This window comes from Phacochoerus africanus, chromosome 15, assembly GCF_016906955.1.
Source record: "Phacochoerus africanus isolate WHEZ1 chromosome 15, ROS_Pafr_v1, whole genome shotgun sequence".
Lineage (NCBI taxonomy): Eukaryota > Metazoa > Chordata > Mammalia > Artiodactyla > Suidae > Phacochoerus > Phacochoerus africanus.
Window position 1 is genome coordinate 49,261,625 of NC_062558.1, and position 15,154 is coordinate 49,276,778.

The window sequence follows — 15,154 nt, forward strand, 5'->3', positions numbered from 1 at the left end:
GCTCTTGTGAGTGTTCTCAGCATGTGTAAGGTGGGCCAGGCTAAGCTGTATGTTTGGTAGGTGAAGAGTAGTGAACATATTTTTGACTTAATGGTATTTTCAGCTAACAATGGGTTTAGCAGGATGTGACTCCTTCCTAAGTCAAGGAAGATCTGTATACTTTTCTGCTTCAGGAAACTACCAAATTTTCATTTTATCAAAAAAAATGGGAAATAAAAGGAAATTGGGATATAGAGGGCAAGATAAGGATCCAATAACAGATTGTGAAGGCTTAAAGAGAGAAAACAAGGTGCACCTCTACCAAGCACAAGCAGTTGTAAGGCCCACTGAATTCAGGACAGAGGTGCGGGTGTGGAATTGGGGCAGATATGTGTGTTTGGAACAGGCATGCAGAGTAACTTCCTGCAGCATTGGGCATGGCTTTGCTTTCTCTTTCTCTTGCCTCTTCAGGTGGTTTTGCAGCTGTGGTTTATACTGATATCTTACATGCCAGCGTTATGGTTCTGGGCTCAGTCTTGTTAACGGCCTGCGGTAAGTAAATCCGAGCACACTGGGCTCCGTGGGTGGAATATTTGAATCTGAGAGCTTCCTAGGGCCATATCAACACCTTCGTCTCTCAGATGAGGAGACACAGGCCCTCAGAACCCGTGAGGGTTTCAGTCTCAGGTCATGATAAAAACTGGGAGGAAATGTCTGCTCATGTCAGGAGAGGAGTTAAGGAGCAGGAGGGGTGACAGCAAGCTCCAGTGCTTTGGAGCAGCAGCCAGGAATGGCCTGTCATCCTCACTCTGGCCTCTGTCCATTCTCTTCCTCTCCAGTCAGAAGGCCCCCCTCCCTTTTGCCCACTTAGTTAAATCTATCTGTCAGGGTCAACAGAAGATGCACCCCCAAAGGTGTTATCCCGTGATCGTTCAACCTCTGCATCTTTGTTCTCTGGGCTTTCATCACTGCCACACAACGTGACTCTTCTGATGGCACACACCTTGATTGTTCATGTGTCACATAAGTCACACCCAACAAGTCCAAAACTTCTAAGAACCATTGTGCGCTTCACACAGCGTGCAGTATGATGCACATGGCTGGCGCCTGGTGAGTAATACGGATGAAGATAATAACTGATATGAATTGAAAATCAGGTACCACGTAGGCTTTTATCTGTATTGCCTTGTTCAGTCATCACAGTCACAGTGAGGAATAACTACCTTTATTATCCCAGTTTTACTGATGAGGAAGCTGAGTTAAGTAACTTGCCCTTAAAACATACCAAGAATTGGAGTTCCCATTGTGGCTCAGTGAGTTAAGAGCCTGACTAGTATCCATGAGGATGTGGGTTCGATCCCTGGCCTCACTCAGCGGGTTAAGGATCCAGCATTGCCACAAGCTGGAGCTCAGATCTGGTGATGCTGTAGCTGTGGTGTAGGCCTGCAGCTGCAACTCCAATTTGACCCCTGGCCCAGGAACTTCCATATACCACAGTACAGCCATTAAAAGAGGGGGAAAAAAACCTGAAGACCACCCCAATACTTGAGAGTCACATCTAGTTAAATTTTAGGGGCAAGTGGAATATTCCATTCAATGTTAGCAATTATAAATCTCTAAATAATTATTTATTATTTACTCTTACAGACTGAATGTTTGTATTCCCCCACAATTTATAAGTTGAAATCCTAACTTCCAGTGTGATGATATTAGGAGGTGGGGCCTTTAGGAGGTGGTTAGGTCATGAGTGAAGAACCTTCATGAATGGCAATAGTACCCTTATAAACAAGACCTCAGAGAGCTCCCTCACCCCTTCTGCCATGTGAGGAGACAGAATATAGCCAATCCAGTGGGCCAACACCTTGATCTTGGATTTCCCAGCCTTTAGAACTGTGGGAAGTAAACCACCCAACATGTGATATTTCATTAGAGCAGCTTGAACAGACTAAGACATTTTCTGAGAAATATAATGGGACTTTTAAAATTGATTTGGAGTTCCCGTTGTGATGCAGTGGAAGCAAATCCAGCTGGTATCCATGAGGATGCAGGTTTGATCCCTGGCCTCACTCAGCGGGTTGGGGATCCAGTTCTGCTGTGAGCTGTGGTGTAGCTTGCAGACACAGCTAGGATCCCACATTGCTGGGGCCGTGATGTAGGCCAGCAGCTGTAGCTCTTATTTGCCCCCTGCCTGGGAACTTACATATGCTGTCGGTGTGGCCCTAAAAAGCAAAAATAAAATAAAATTGAGGTATTCATGCTGCTTTTGATAAGTAAAGTGTTTGGGGGGAGTCTTTTTTTCTTTTTTCTTTTTTTTTGGCTGCACTCATAGCAGGGATCAAACTTGCATCACAGCAGTGACCCAAGCAGCTGTAGTGACAAAGCCAGATCCTTAACCCACTGCACCAAAGGAGAATTCGAAGGGTTGTTTTCTTTTAAAAATGTGTGGGAACCGATACATCCAAATTAGTGTTGTCTTCAAACTAGTCATTGTGGGAACCCATGCATGTATAATTTTTTTCTCTCTAATATTTTGGTAATATATACACAAGGTAAAGCAAAAGGGCACACAGTAAAATATCACCCTTAGTTTCTCAGGTCAATTCCCCAGAGCCAACGACTGTCATTAAGTTTTATGTATACCTTTTCAGAAACAGAAAAATATGTACAGGCAGACCTTGGAGATATTGTGGGTTTGGTTCCAGAGTACAGCAATGAAGCAAATTTCACACTAAAGCAGGTCACATGGGAGTTCCTGTCATGGTGCAGTGGAAACGAATCCAACTAGGAACCATGAGGTTGCAGGTTCCATCCCTGGCCTCACTCAGTGGGTTAAGGATCTGGTGTTGCCATGAGCTGTGGTGTAGGTTGCAGACGTGGCTCGGATCTAGCTTTGCTGTGGCTGTGGTGTAGGCAGGCAGCTGTAGCCCCGATTAGACCCCTAGCCTGGGAACCTCCATATGCCATGGGTGTGGCCCTAAAAAGAAAAAAGACAGAAAAAAAGGGAAAAAAAAAGCAGGTCAGATGAATTTTTTTATTTCTCAGTGCATATAAAAGATATGTTTGGAGTTCCCTTCATGGCTCAGAGGTTAACGAACCCGACTGGTATCCATGAAGACTCGGGTTCAATCCCTGGCCTCACTCAGTGGGTTAAGGATCCAACATTGCCATGAGCTGTGGTGTAGGTCGCAAACAAAGCTTAGATCTGGCACTGCTGTGGCTATGGTATATGCTGGCAGCTGTAGACCCCTAACCTGGGAATCTCCATATGCTGCGGGGGAGGCCCAAAAAAGCAAAATAAATAAATAAATATAAACAAGGTATAGACCCTAATTTAATTTTTTTTAATTTATTTTTACATTTTGTTATGGCAATGTATGTGATATATGAAAATTCCTGTGCCATGGATTGCATTCCAGTTGTAGCTGCAGCAATGTTGTATCCTTAACCCACTGCACCAGGACAGGGATTGAAACCACACTTCTGTAGTGACCCAAGCTGCTACAGTCGAAATCTTATCCCACTGCACTACAGTACGAACTCCCATACTTTGATTTTAAAATATTACTTTTAGAAAAATGGCATTGAACGACTTGCTCATTGCACGGTTGCCACAAACCTTAAATTTGTTTTTTCTTTTTTTTTCATTACTCAAATGAACTTACCACATCTGTAGTTGTATAATGATCATAACAATCTGCTTTCACAGGATTTCCATACCACAACCCCAGAGCGTCCCCCCATCCCCCAAACTGTCTCCTCCGGAGACCATAAGTTTTTCAAAGTCTGTGAGTCAGCATCTGTTCTGCAAACAAGTTCAGAATGTCCTTTTTTCAGATTCCACATGTCAGTGAAAGCATTTGATGTTAGTGTCTCATTGTATGGCTGACTTCACTTAGCATGATAGTTTCTAGGTCCATCCATGTTGCTAAAAATGCTGGTATTTCGATCATTTTAATGGCTGAGTAATATTCCATTGTGTATACGTACCATATCTTCTTGATCCACTCCTCCGCCAATGGACATTTAGGTTGTTTCCATGTCTTGGCTATTGAAAACAGTGCTGCAGTGAACATCAGAGTACATGTGTCTTTGCGAGTGGTGGTTTTCTCTGGGTAGATGCCCAGGAGTGGAATTGCTGGATCAAATGGTAGTTCTATCTTTAGTTTTCTGAGGAATCTCCATACTGTTTTCCACAGTGGTTGTACCGACTTACATTCCCACCAACAGTGTACTAGGGTTCCTTTTTCTCCACACCCTCTCCAGCACTTACTGTTTGTAGACTTTTGGATGATGGCCATTCTGGCTGGTGTAAGGTGGTACCTCGTGGTAGTTTTGATTTGCATCTCTCTAATAATGCGTGATGTTGAACATCTTTTCATGTTTTCATTTTTTGGCCATCTGTTGGAGAATTGTCTGTTTAGATCTTCTTCCCATTTTTTGATGGGGTTGTTTGTTTTTTTGGTATGGAGCTGCAGAAAGTTGTTTATAAATTTTGGAGATGAATCCCTTGTCAGTCGATTCACTTGCAAAGATTTTCTCCCATTCTGTGGGTTGTCTTTTTGTGTTGTTTAGGGTTTCCTTTGCTGTGCAGAAACTTTGAAGTTTGAGTAGGTCCCATTTGTTTATTCTTGTTTTTGTTGTCAGTACTGTAAGAGGTGGATCTGAGAAGATGTTGCTGTGGTTTATGTCAGAGAGTGTTTGGCCTATGTTTTCCTCTAGGAGTTGTATAGTGTCTGGTCTTATATCTAGGTCTTTAATCCATTTTAAGTTTGTTTTTGTGTATGGTGTTAGGGAGTGTTCTAATTTCATTCTTTTCCATGGGGCTGTCCAGTTTTCCCAGCATGACTTATTGAACAAGCTGTCCTTTCTCCATTGTATATTCTTGCCTCCTTTGTCATAGGTGAGTTGGCTGTAGGTGCATGGGTTTAATTCTGGGCTTTCTATCCTGTTCCACTGACCTATATTTCTGTCTTCGTGCCAGTACCATGCGGTTTTGATGACTGTTGCTTTGTAGTATAGTCTGAAGTCTGGGAGCCTGATTCCTCCAGCTCCATTTTTCTTTTTCAAGATGTCTTTGGCTAGTCTGGGTCTTTTGTGCTTCCAAACAAACTTGAAAATACTTTGTTCTGTGAGTTCTGTGAAAATTTCCTTGGTAATTTGATAGGGATTGCATTGAATCTGTAGATTGCCTTAGGTAGTATAGTCATTTTGATAACATTAACTCTTCCAATCCATGAGCATGGTATATCTTTCCATCTATTTGTGTCATCTTTGATTTCTTTCATCATCATCTTATAGTTTTCAGAGTACAGGTCTTTTGTCTCTTTAGGTGGGTTTACTCCTAGGTATTTTATTCTTTTGGATGCGATGGTAAACAGGATTGCTTCCCTAATTTCTCTTTCTGCTCTTTCATTGTTAGTATGTAGAAATGCTGTCAATTTCTGTGTACTAATTTTGTATCCTGCGACATTGCCAAATTCATGGATGAGCTCTAACAGTTTTCTGGTAGGATTCTCTAGGTATAGTATCATGTCATCTGCAAATAGGGATAGTTTTACTTCTTCCTTTCCAATTTGGATTCCTTTTATTTCTTTTACTTCTCTGATTGCCACGGCTAGGACTTCAAAAACTATGTTGAAGAGTAGTGGTGAGAGCGGACATCTTTGTCTTGTTCCTGCTCTCAGTGGGAATTCTTTCCGCTTTTCACCATTGAGAATGATGTTTGCTGTGGGTTTGTCATATATGGCCTTTGTCATGTTGAGGTAGGTTCCCGCTATGCCCACTTTCTGAAGGGTTTTTATCAGAAATGGGTGTTCGATTTTGTCAAAGGCTTTTTCCGTGTCTATTGAGAGGATCATATGGTTTTTATTCTTCAGTTTGTTAATGCAGTGTATCACACTGAATGATTTGCGGATATTGAAGAACCCTTGCATCCCTGGGATAAATCCCACTTGATCATGATGTACAATCCTTTTAATATATTGTTGAATGCGGTTTGCTAGTATTTGATTGAGGATTTTTGCATTGATGTTCATCAGTGAAATTGGCCTGTAGTTTTCTTTTTTTGTGTGTGGAATCTTTGTCTGGTTTTGGTACCAGGGTGATGGTGGCCTCATAGAATGAGTTGGGGAGTGTTCCTTCCTCTGAAATGTTTTGAAATAGTTTCAGGAGGAGAGGTGTTAGCTCTTCTCTAACTGTTTGATAGAATTCGCTTGTGAAGCCATCTGGTCCTGGACTTTTGTTTGTTGGAAGTTTTTTAATCACAGTTTCAATTTCAGTTCTCCTGATTGGTCCATTCGTCTTTTCTGTTTCACCTTGGTTTAGTCTTGGAAGATTGTATCTTTCTAATAAGCATTTGTCCATTTCTTCTAGGTTTTCTGTTTTATTGGCGTACAGTTGCATATAGTAGTCTCTTATGAGCCTTTGTATTTCTGTGATGTCCGTTGTTATTTCTCCTTTTTCATTTCTGATTTTATTGATTTGAGTCTTCTCTCTCTCTCTCTCTATTTTTTTTTTTTTTTGATAAGTCTGGCTAAGGGTTTATCAATTTTGTTGATCTTTTCAAGACCCAGCTTTTTGTTTCCTTGATCTTTTCTATGGTTTTCTTTGCTTCTATTTCATTGATTTCTGCTCTGATCTTTATGATTTCTTTCCTTCTACTAACTTTAGGTCTTGTCTGTTCTTCTCTCTCGAGCTGCTTTAGATGTAAAGTTGGGTTGTTTATTTGAGCTTTTTCTTGTTTCCTGAGGTGGGCTTGTATTGCTATAAACTTTCCTCTTAGAACGGCTTTTGCTGCATCCCATAGGTTTTGGAGTGTCGTATCTTTGTTGTCATTTGCTTCTAGGTATTTTTTTATTTCCTCTTTGGTTTCTTCAGTGATCCATTTGTTGTTTAGCAGCATGTTGTTTAGTCTCCACGTGTTTGTGTTTTTGCAGGTTTTTTTTTCTTGTTGTTGATTTCCAGTCATATAGCCTTGTGGTCAGAAAAGACGCTTGATATGATTTCAATTTTCTTTCTTTTTTCTTTTTTTTTTGTCTTTTTGCTATTTCTTTGGGCCGCTCCCGTGGCATATGGAGGTTCCCAGGCTAGGGGTCGAATCGGAGCTGTAGCCACCGGCCTACGCCAGAGCCACAGCAACGCAGGATCCGAGCCGCACCTGCAACCTACACCACAGCTCAAGGCAATGCCGGATCGTTAACCCACTGAGCAAGGGCAGGGACCGAACCCGCAACCTCATGGTTCCTAGTCGGATTCGTTAACCACTGCGCCACGACGGGAACTCCTGATTTCAATTTTCTTAAAGTTGCTGAGGTTGGATTTGTAGCCCAGGATGTGATCCATCTTAGAGAATGTTCCATGTGCACTTGAGAAGAATGTGTATTCTGTTGCTTTTCGATGGAATGTCCTATAAATATCTATTAAGTCCATCTGGTTTAATGCTTCATTCAGGGCCTGTGTTTCCTTTTGATTTTCTGTCTGGTTGATCTGTCCATTGCTGTAAGTGGGGTGTTATAAGTCCCCCACCATGATTGTGTTATTGTTGGTTTGTCCCTTTAAGGTTGTTAGCAGTTGCCTTATATATTGTGGTGAACCTGTGTTGGGTGTGTAGATATTTAAAATTGTTATATCTTCTTCTTGGATTGATCCTTTGATCATTATGTAATGACCTTCTTTGTCCCTTAAAATATTCTTCATTTTAAAGTCTATTTTGTCCGATATGAGTATTGCTACTGCAGCTTTCTTTTGATCCCCGCTTGCATGAAATGTTTTCTTCCATCCTCTCACTTTCAATTTGTATGTGTCCCTAGAAGTGAAGTGGGTCTCCTGAAGACAGCATATATATGGGTCTTGTTTTTGTATCCATTCAGCCAGTCTATGTCTTTTGGTTGGGGCGTTTAGTCCATTAACATTTAAGGTAATTATTGATATGTATGTTCTTATTGCCATTTTATTAATTGCTTTGGATTTGTTTTTGTTGCTCTTTTTTCTTCCCTTCCTCTCTGTTCTCTCCTCTTGTTGTTTGATGGCTATCTTTAGTGTATTTGAGTTTATTTTTCTTAGTTGTTTGTCTACAAGTTGTAGATTTTTGGTTTGATTTATTCTGAAGTTTTGATATGAGTCTGTATGTATATGAGATTGTTTTAAGTTGCTGTTCTCTTAATTGCAAATTTATCTCCAGTGTCCTGCATTTGTATCCACCTCTTCTCATGATTTCTGATTTTGGTGGTATAATTGTGCATGGATGATTTCGTATCTTTACTGGTGAGCCTTGTCATTTGTGGTATTTTTGTTTCCTGTTGCTGTATTTTCTTCTTTTCTGCCTAGAGAAGTTCCTTTAGTATTTGTTGTAAGGCTGGTTGAGTGTTGCTGAATTCTCTCAGCTTTTGCTTATCTGTGAAGGTTTTGATTTCTCCTTCAAATCTGAATGAGAGCCTTGCTGGGTAGAGTAATCTTTGTTGGAGGTTTTTTCCTTTCATCACGTTAAGTATATCATGCCACTCCCTTCTGGCCTGCAGAGTTTCTGCTGAAAAATCTGCCGATAGCCTTATTGGGGTTCCCTTGTATGTTATTTGTTTCTTTTCCCTAGCTGCTTTCAAGATTTTCTCTTTGTCTTTAATTTTGGTCAGTTTGATTAGTATGTGTCTCGGGGTGTTCCTCCTTGGGTTTATTTTGTGTGGTACTCGTTGCGCTTCCTGGGTTTGAGTGAGTGGTTCCTTTCCCATGTTAGGGAAGTTTTTGGCTATTATCTCTTGGAATATTTTTTCTGTCCCCTTCTCTCTCTCTTCTCCTTCTGGCACCCCTATAATACGGATGTTGGTGCGTTTAACATTGTCCCAGAGTTCTCTGAGACTCTCTTCATTTGTTTTCAATCTTTTTTCTCTTTTCCGTTCTGCATCTGTAATTTCCACTAATCTGTCCTCCACCTTGCTTATTCATTCTCCTGCCTCCTGTATTCTGCTGTTAGCTGCTTCTAGTGAATTTTTTATTTCAGTTATTGTATTTTTGCATCTCTTCTTGTTGAACTTTTATATCTTGTATCTCTTTGCTCAGTGTTTCCTGTAAGTTACCCATCTTTGCCTCCAGGTTATTTCCAATGTCTTGCATCATCTTCAGCATCAACAGTCTAAAGACTTTTTCCTGGAGGCTGAGAATCTCCTCCTCACTTAGCTGTTTTTGTGGGGTTTTTCCTTTCTCCCTCATCTGAGTTATAGTTCTCTGTCTTTTCATTTTTGTAAGTTTTTTGGTGTGGTGACTTTTTTACAGATAATAAAATTGTAGCCTCTCTTACTTCTGGTGTCTGCCCCCCTTGTGGCTGATGTCAGTATGGGGGCTTGCTTGTAGGCTTCCTGATGGGAGGGGCTGATGCCTGCCCCCTGGTAGGTGGAGCCGATTCTAATCCCTCTGGTGGGTTGGGCTTTGTCTTTGGGTGGGATTAGAGGCGGGTGTGTGCCTGAGGGGTCTTTAGGTAGCCTGTTTACTGAGGGGCGGGGCTGTGATCCCACCTGGGTTGTTGTTTGCCCTGGGGCTTCTCAGCAGCTGACTGACGGGTGGGGCCAGATTTTCCCAAAATGGTCCCCTCCAGAGAAAGGCACAGCTGTGCTGCTGAATATTCCTGAGAGCTTTGCTTTCAATGCCCTTCCCTCACAACAAGCCACATTGACCCCTGTTTTCCCAGGATGTCCTCCAAGAACTGCAGTCAGGTTTGACCCTGATTCCCTTGGAGACTCTGCTTTGCCCTGGGACTCAGTGCACGTGAAAGTCTGTGTGCGCCTTTTAAGAATGGGGTCTCCGTTTCCCCCAGTCCCGTGGAGCTCCTGCGCACAAGCCCCACTGGCCTTCAGTGCCAGATGCTCCGGGGCTCTTTCTCCCCGTGCCAGATCCCCACATGTGAGGGTTTGATGTGTGGCTCAGAACTCTCACTCTTGTAGGTGAGTCTCTGTGAACCAGTTAGTTTTCAGTCTGTGGAGCTTCCCATCCAGGAGGTGTGGGGTTCTTATATATCATGAAGTCGCCCCTCCTACCTCTTGATGTGGCCTCCTCTTTTTCTTCTGGAGTAGGGTATCTTTTTTATGGTTTCCGGTCTATTTGGGTGAAGATTGCTCAGCCTTTAGTTGTGAATTTTGTTGTTTTTAGGAGAGAAGTTGAGCTCCAGTCCTTCTATTCTGCCATCTTAATCCCGTCTCTACAAACCTTAAATTTGTGAGAAAAAAACAAAAACAAAAACCCCACAGTATCTGCAAAGTGCAATAAAGCAAAACACAGTAACTTGAAGTATGCCTGTACAAATATGAAGATAAGTATCTTAATAGAATCAAAACAGAACATTTTGCAGCCCGTTTTTCCACCACTGGACCTATGTCTTAGGCAAATTTCTGTATCAGCAAGCAGAGATCTACTTCATATTTCCTGTTTTTGTATTTGTAATAAACTTTTTCTTGAAAAGTGCACAAGTCAGAGTTCCTGTCATGGTGCAGCAAAAACGAATGCAACTAGGAACCATGAGATTGTGGGTTCAATCCCTGGCCTCGCTCAGTGGGTAAGGATCTGGTGTTGCCGTGAGCTGTGGTATAGGTTGCAGACTCCTCTCAGATTCTGAGTTGCTATGGGCATGGTTTAGGCAGGCAGCTGTAGCTCCGATTAGACCCCTAGCCTGGGAACCTCCATATGCCACAGCAGCAGCCCTAAAACGAAAAAGAAAAAGAAAGAAAAGTGCGCACATCAAAATAGGTAGTTAGATGGAGTATCCCAAAGACACTCTGGTAAGGAGCACCCAGGGGAAGAAGTTGTTTTTTTGTTTGCTTCCTTTCCAAAGTTTATGCCTCTTGTTTCTTTCTCTTACCTTAGTATACTAAAGGCCAGGGCCTTTAGTATACTATCGAAGATAAGAAGATGCATCAGGCTGCTTTGTCTCATTCTGAATGTGCAAGGAAACCTTTGAATATTTCACCAGAACATAAAATATTTGCTGTCAATTTTTTGTAGGTATCTTTTGTCATACTATTAGAGTTCCCTTCTGTTCCTAGTTTGCTAAGATGGTTTATCATGAGCAGGTTTTGAATTGTGTCAAATGTTTCTTTTGCATCTATTGAGATGACTATTTTTCTCCTTTTTCTGTTAACACTGTGAATTACATGGACTTGGTTTTGAATGTTAACCTTGCATTCCTGGATTTGTCAAGAAATACCTCAAATTCCTCTCCAAGGTGGCAGTTTTAGTTTAAATTCTCAGAAATGTATGGAATTAACATGATGTTTTAAGACTTTTTTTAAAATATGCCCAATAGGTGAATGGAAAAAAATTGTCTCATTTTTGTTTTAATTTGAAGTTTCCAGATGCTGGTTGGACCCCTGGCCTGGGAACTTCTGCATGCCATAGGTGCAGCCCTAAAAAAAATTAAATTAAAAAAATAAAGACCTTATGGAATTCATTTTTAGAAGTGTCACGAGGTGTCTTCTTCATTTCATAGTCACTCAGTATCTTTTCATTGACTAGTATTAACTCCAAATGATTCCAAACCCAATTTAAAAATCAAGTCTAGAAGTTCCCATTGTGGTTTAGTATGTTAAGAACCTGACATAGTGTCTGTGAGGATGCAGGTTGGATCCCTGGCCTTGCTCAGTGGGTTAGGATCTAGCATTGCTGCAAGCTACAGCATAGGTCACAGATGTGGCTTGGATCTGATATTGCTGTGGCTGCAGCTGCACCTCTGATTTGATCCCTAGCCTGGGAACTTCCATATGCTCAGGTGAGGCTGTAAAAAGAAAAATAAATAAATAAAATTTTTAAAAAAAAGATCTTCAAACTGCCACACTCACTTAGAACTCCAAGGTGTGGGAGCAGACATTTTTGGTGCCTTAAGCAGAAGAATCCTGGGACAAGTTGTGATTATCCGAGCTCGAGTCTGAAGTCCTTTCCTAATATATCAGTTCCCCAGGGGACAGGGAACATTGGCACACCTGGGTCACGTGCCAGATGGGAATGAGTAGCATATGGTTTGACAAGGCCCACCTAAGCCCTATGAGGTGAAATACAGCTGGAAAGAGGGGTTCTGTCACCAGAAGCAGGAGGAAGGGGTGCTGGGCACATGAACCACCAGTGTCACTCTACTTTACTTTGGGGGAGATGGTGTCTTTTTCTAAGGCACAGACAGTCTTGGTTGTCTGCCAGTCCCTTGTGCATTATATGTTAGACACAGTCAATCAGACCAGGCCTTACTTTGCAGTCCTGGTTCTTCAGATGAGTGTTGTTTACAGTTTAAGGTACTGACCATCCGTGCGGTGTTTTTAAGCCTTTTTGAAGGTAGGAGGATACCACCAGCTACAGAATCAGTACATGGTTGCTGAGCCATCCCTCATCCAGGAAGGAAACTGGACTGCCCAATCGAAATGCTACATCCCTCGCCCAGATTCTTTCCATATCTTCCGAGACCCTATCACTGGAGACCTCCCCTGGCCTGGGATCATCTTTGGCATCTCCACCATCTCCTTGTACTACTGGTGCACCGACCAGGTAATCAGACGCACTGCACTGACAGGCCCAAGCTGTGGGTTAGGGGTCCCCGCAAACTCTGCAGCCCCAGACAGGCTTCCCTTCCAGTCTCAAATGGGGCACAAGTAACACGGGACCACATTCTGTCTAAAAGGAGTCGCTCCCACAGTCCCGTCTAGAACTTGGCAACTGCTTTCATTTCTTCTTCCCTTTCATTATCTACAAAGCACAATTTTTGGAAACATGAAAAATATGTTATTTCTCCCATATTGAGCCTAGAAATTAAATGCCACTAATCAGTATTTTTTTTTTTTGGTCTTTTTGGGGCCACACCCATGGCATATGCAGTTTCCCAAACTAAGGGTTGAATCAGAGCTGCAGCTGCCAGCCTATACCATGGCCACAGCAGCATGGGATCTGAGCCTCATCTGTGACCTACACCACAGCTCATATCAATGCTGGATCCTTAACCCACTGAGCAAAGCCAGGGATCGAATCCACACCCCCATGGGTACTAGTCAGGTTTGTTACCCCTGAGCCACAACACGAACTCCTCAGTTGGATTTTTTAAGGAGTCAAGCTTATTCTAAAAATTATATGGCTCTCTTATCAATGGTTGGTCATTAAGTAAACTGAAATATTCATACAGTGGGAAGGCAATATAGAAATAAAAAGGAAGTAGAGCTACTCACCCTATCATGTGTGAATCTACAAAGCATGATGCCAAATAAAAGAAGCTAAACACAGAGGGCTAGGTACTACATGATTACCTTTATATAAAGCTTAACACAGGTAGTGCTGACTTATGTTCTTTAGGTATACACCGTTAAGAGCAAAAATTGTATCGAAAAACAAGAATAGTCATCAAAGTGGTCATTAATTGGAGTTCCCTTTTTGGCATCTCTGTTCTATTTGGAACAGAATGAAGAGCTCAGAGACATACTCACGTATTTATACGAATTTAACATATACCCAACAAGGCTCTACAAATCAACAGAGGAGATACTAACTCTTTGATATTGTTAGAAAAACCAGCTTGCTATTTGTTTTTTGGGGTTTTTTTTTTTTTCCATTACTCAAATAAACTTACCACATCTGTAGTTGTATAATGATCATAACAATCTGCTTTCACAGGATTTCCATACCACAACCCCAGCGCGTCCCCCCACCCCCCAAACTGTCTCCTCCGGAGACCATAAGTTTTTCAAAGTCTGTGAGTCAGCATCTGTTCTGCAAACAAGTTCAGAATGTCCTTTTTTCAGATTCCACATGTCAGTGAAAGCATTTGATGTTAGTGTCTCATTGTATGGCTGACTTCACTTAGCATGATAGTTTCTAGGTCCATCCATGTTGCTAAAAATGCTGGTATTTCGATCATTTTAATGGCTGAGTAATATTCCATTGTGTATACGTACCATATCTTCTTGATCCACTCCTCCATCAATGGACATTTAGGTTGTTTCCATGTCTTGGCTATTGAAAACAGTGCTGCAGTGAACATCAGAGTACATGTGTCTTTGCGAGTGGTGGTTTTCTCTGGGTAGATGCCCAGGAGTGGAATTGCTGGATCAAATGGTAGTTCTATCTTTAGTTTTCTGAGGAATCTCCATACTGTTTTCCACAGTGGTTGTACCGACTTACATTCCCACCAACAGTGTACTAGGGTTCCTTTTTCTCCACACCCTCTCCAGCACTTACTGTTTGTAGACTTTTGGATGATGGCCATTCTGGCTGGTGTAAGGTGGTACCTCGTGGTAGTTTTGATTTGCATCTCTCTAATAATGCGTGATGTTGAACATCTTTTCATGTTTTCATTTTTTGGCCATCTGTTGGAGAATTGTCTGTTTAGATCTTCTTCCCATTTTTTGATGGGGTTGTTTGTTTTTTTGGTATGGAGCTGCAGAAAGTTGTTTATAAATTTTGGAGATGAATCCCTTGTCAGTCGATTCACTTGCAAAGATTTTCTCCCATTCTGTGGGTTGTCTTTTTGTGTTGTTTAGGGTTTCCTTTGCTGTGCAGAAACTTTGAAGTTTGAGTAGGTCCCATTTGTTTATTCTTGTTTTTGTTGTCAGTACTGTAAGAGGTGGATCTGAGAAGATGTTGCTGTGGTTTATGTCAGAGAGTGTTTGGCCTATGTTTTCCTCTAGGAGTTGTATAGTGTCTGGTCTTATATCTAGGTCTTTAATCCATTTTAAGTTTGTTTTTGTGTATGGTGTTAGGGAGTGTTCTAATTTCATTCTTTTCCATGGGGCTGTCCAGTTTTCCCAGCACGACTTATTGAACAAGCTGTCCTTTCTCCATTGTATATTCTTGCCTCCTTTGTCATAGGTGAGTTGGCTGTAGGTGCATGGGTTTAATTCTGGGCTTTCTATCCTGTTCCACTGACCTATATTTCTGTCTTCGTGCCAGTACCATGCGGTTTTGATGACTGTTGCTTTGTAGTATAGTCTGAAGTCTGGGAGCCTGATTCCTCCAGCTCCATTTTTCTTTTTCAAGATGTCTTTGGCTAGTCTGGGTCTTTTGTGCTTCCAAACAAACTTGAAAATACTTTGTTCTGTGAGTTCTGTGAAAAATTTCCTTGGTAATTTGATAGGGATTGCATTGAATCTGTAGATTGCCTTAGGTAGTATAGTCATTTTGATAACATTAACTCTTCCAATCCATGAGCATGGTATATCTTTCCATC

General features: G+C 41.6%; 1 protein-coding gene across 12 annotated transcripts in view; it reads left to right on the plus strand.

The window, feature by feature from the left end:
* Positions 1 to 15,154, plus strand: part of LOC125116075 (sodium/glucose cotransporter 1-like) — a 78,300-nt gene that overhangs the window by 26,131 nt on the left and 37,015 nt on the right. For all 12 annotated transcript variants that reach the window (XM_047760993.1, XM_047760991.1, XM_047760995.1 and 9 more), the window contains 2 exons: positions 451 to 531; positions 12,269 to 12,489. In XM_047760993.1, the coding sequence (XP_047616949.1) occupies positions 451 to 531; positions 12,269 to 12,489 (302 nt within the window). The remainder of the gene's footprint in view (positions 1 to 450; positions 532 to 12,268; positions 12,490 to 15,154) is intronic.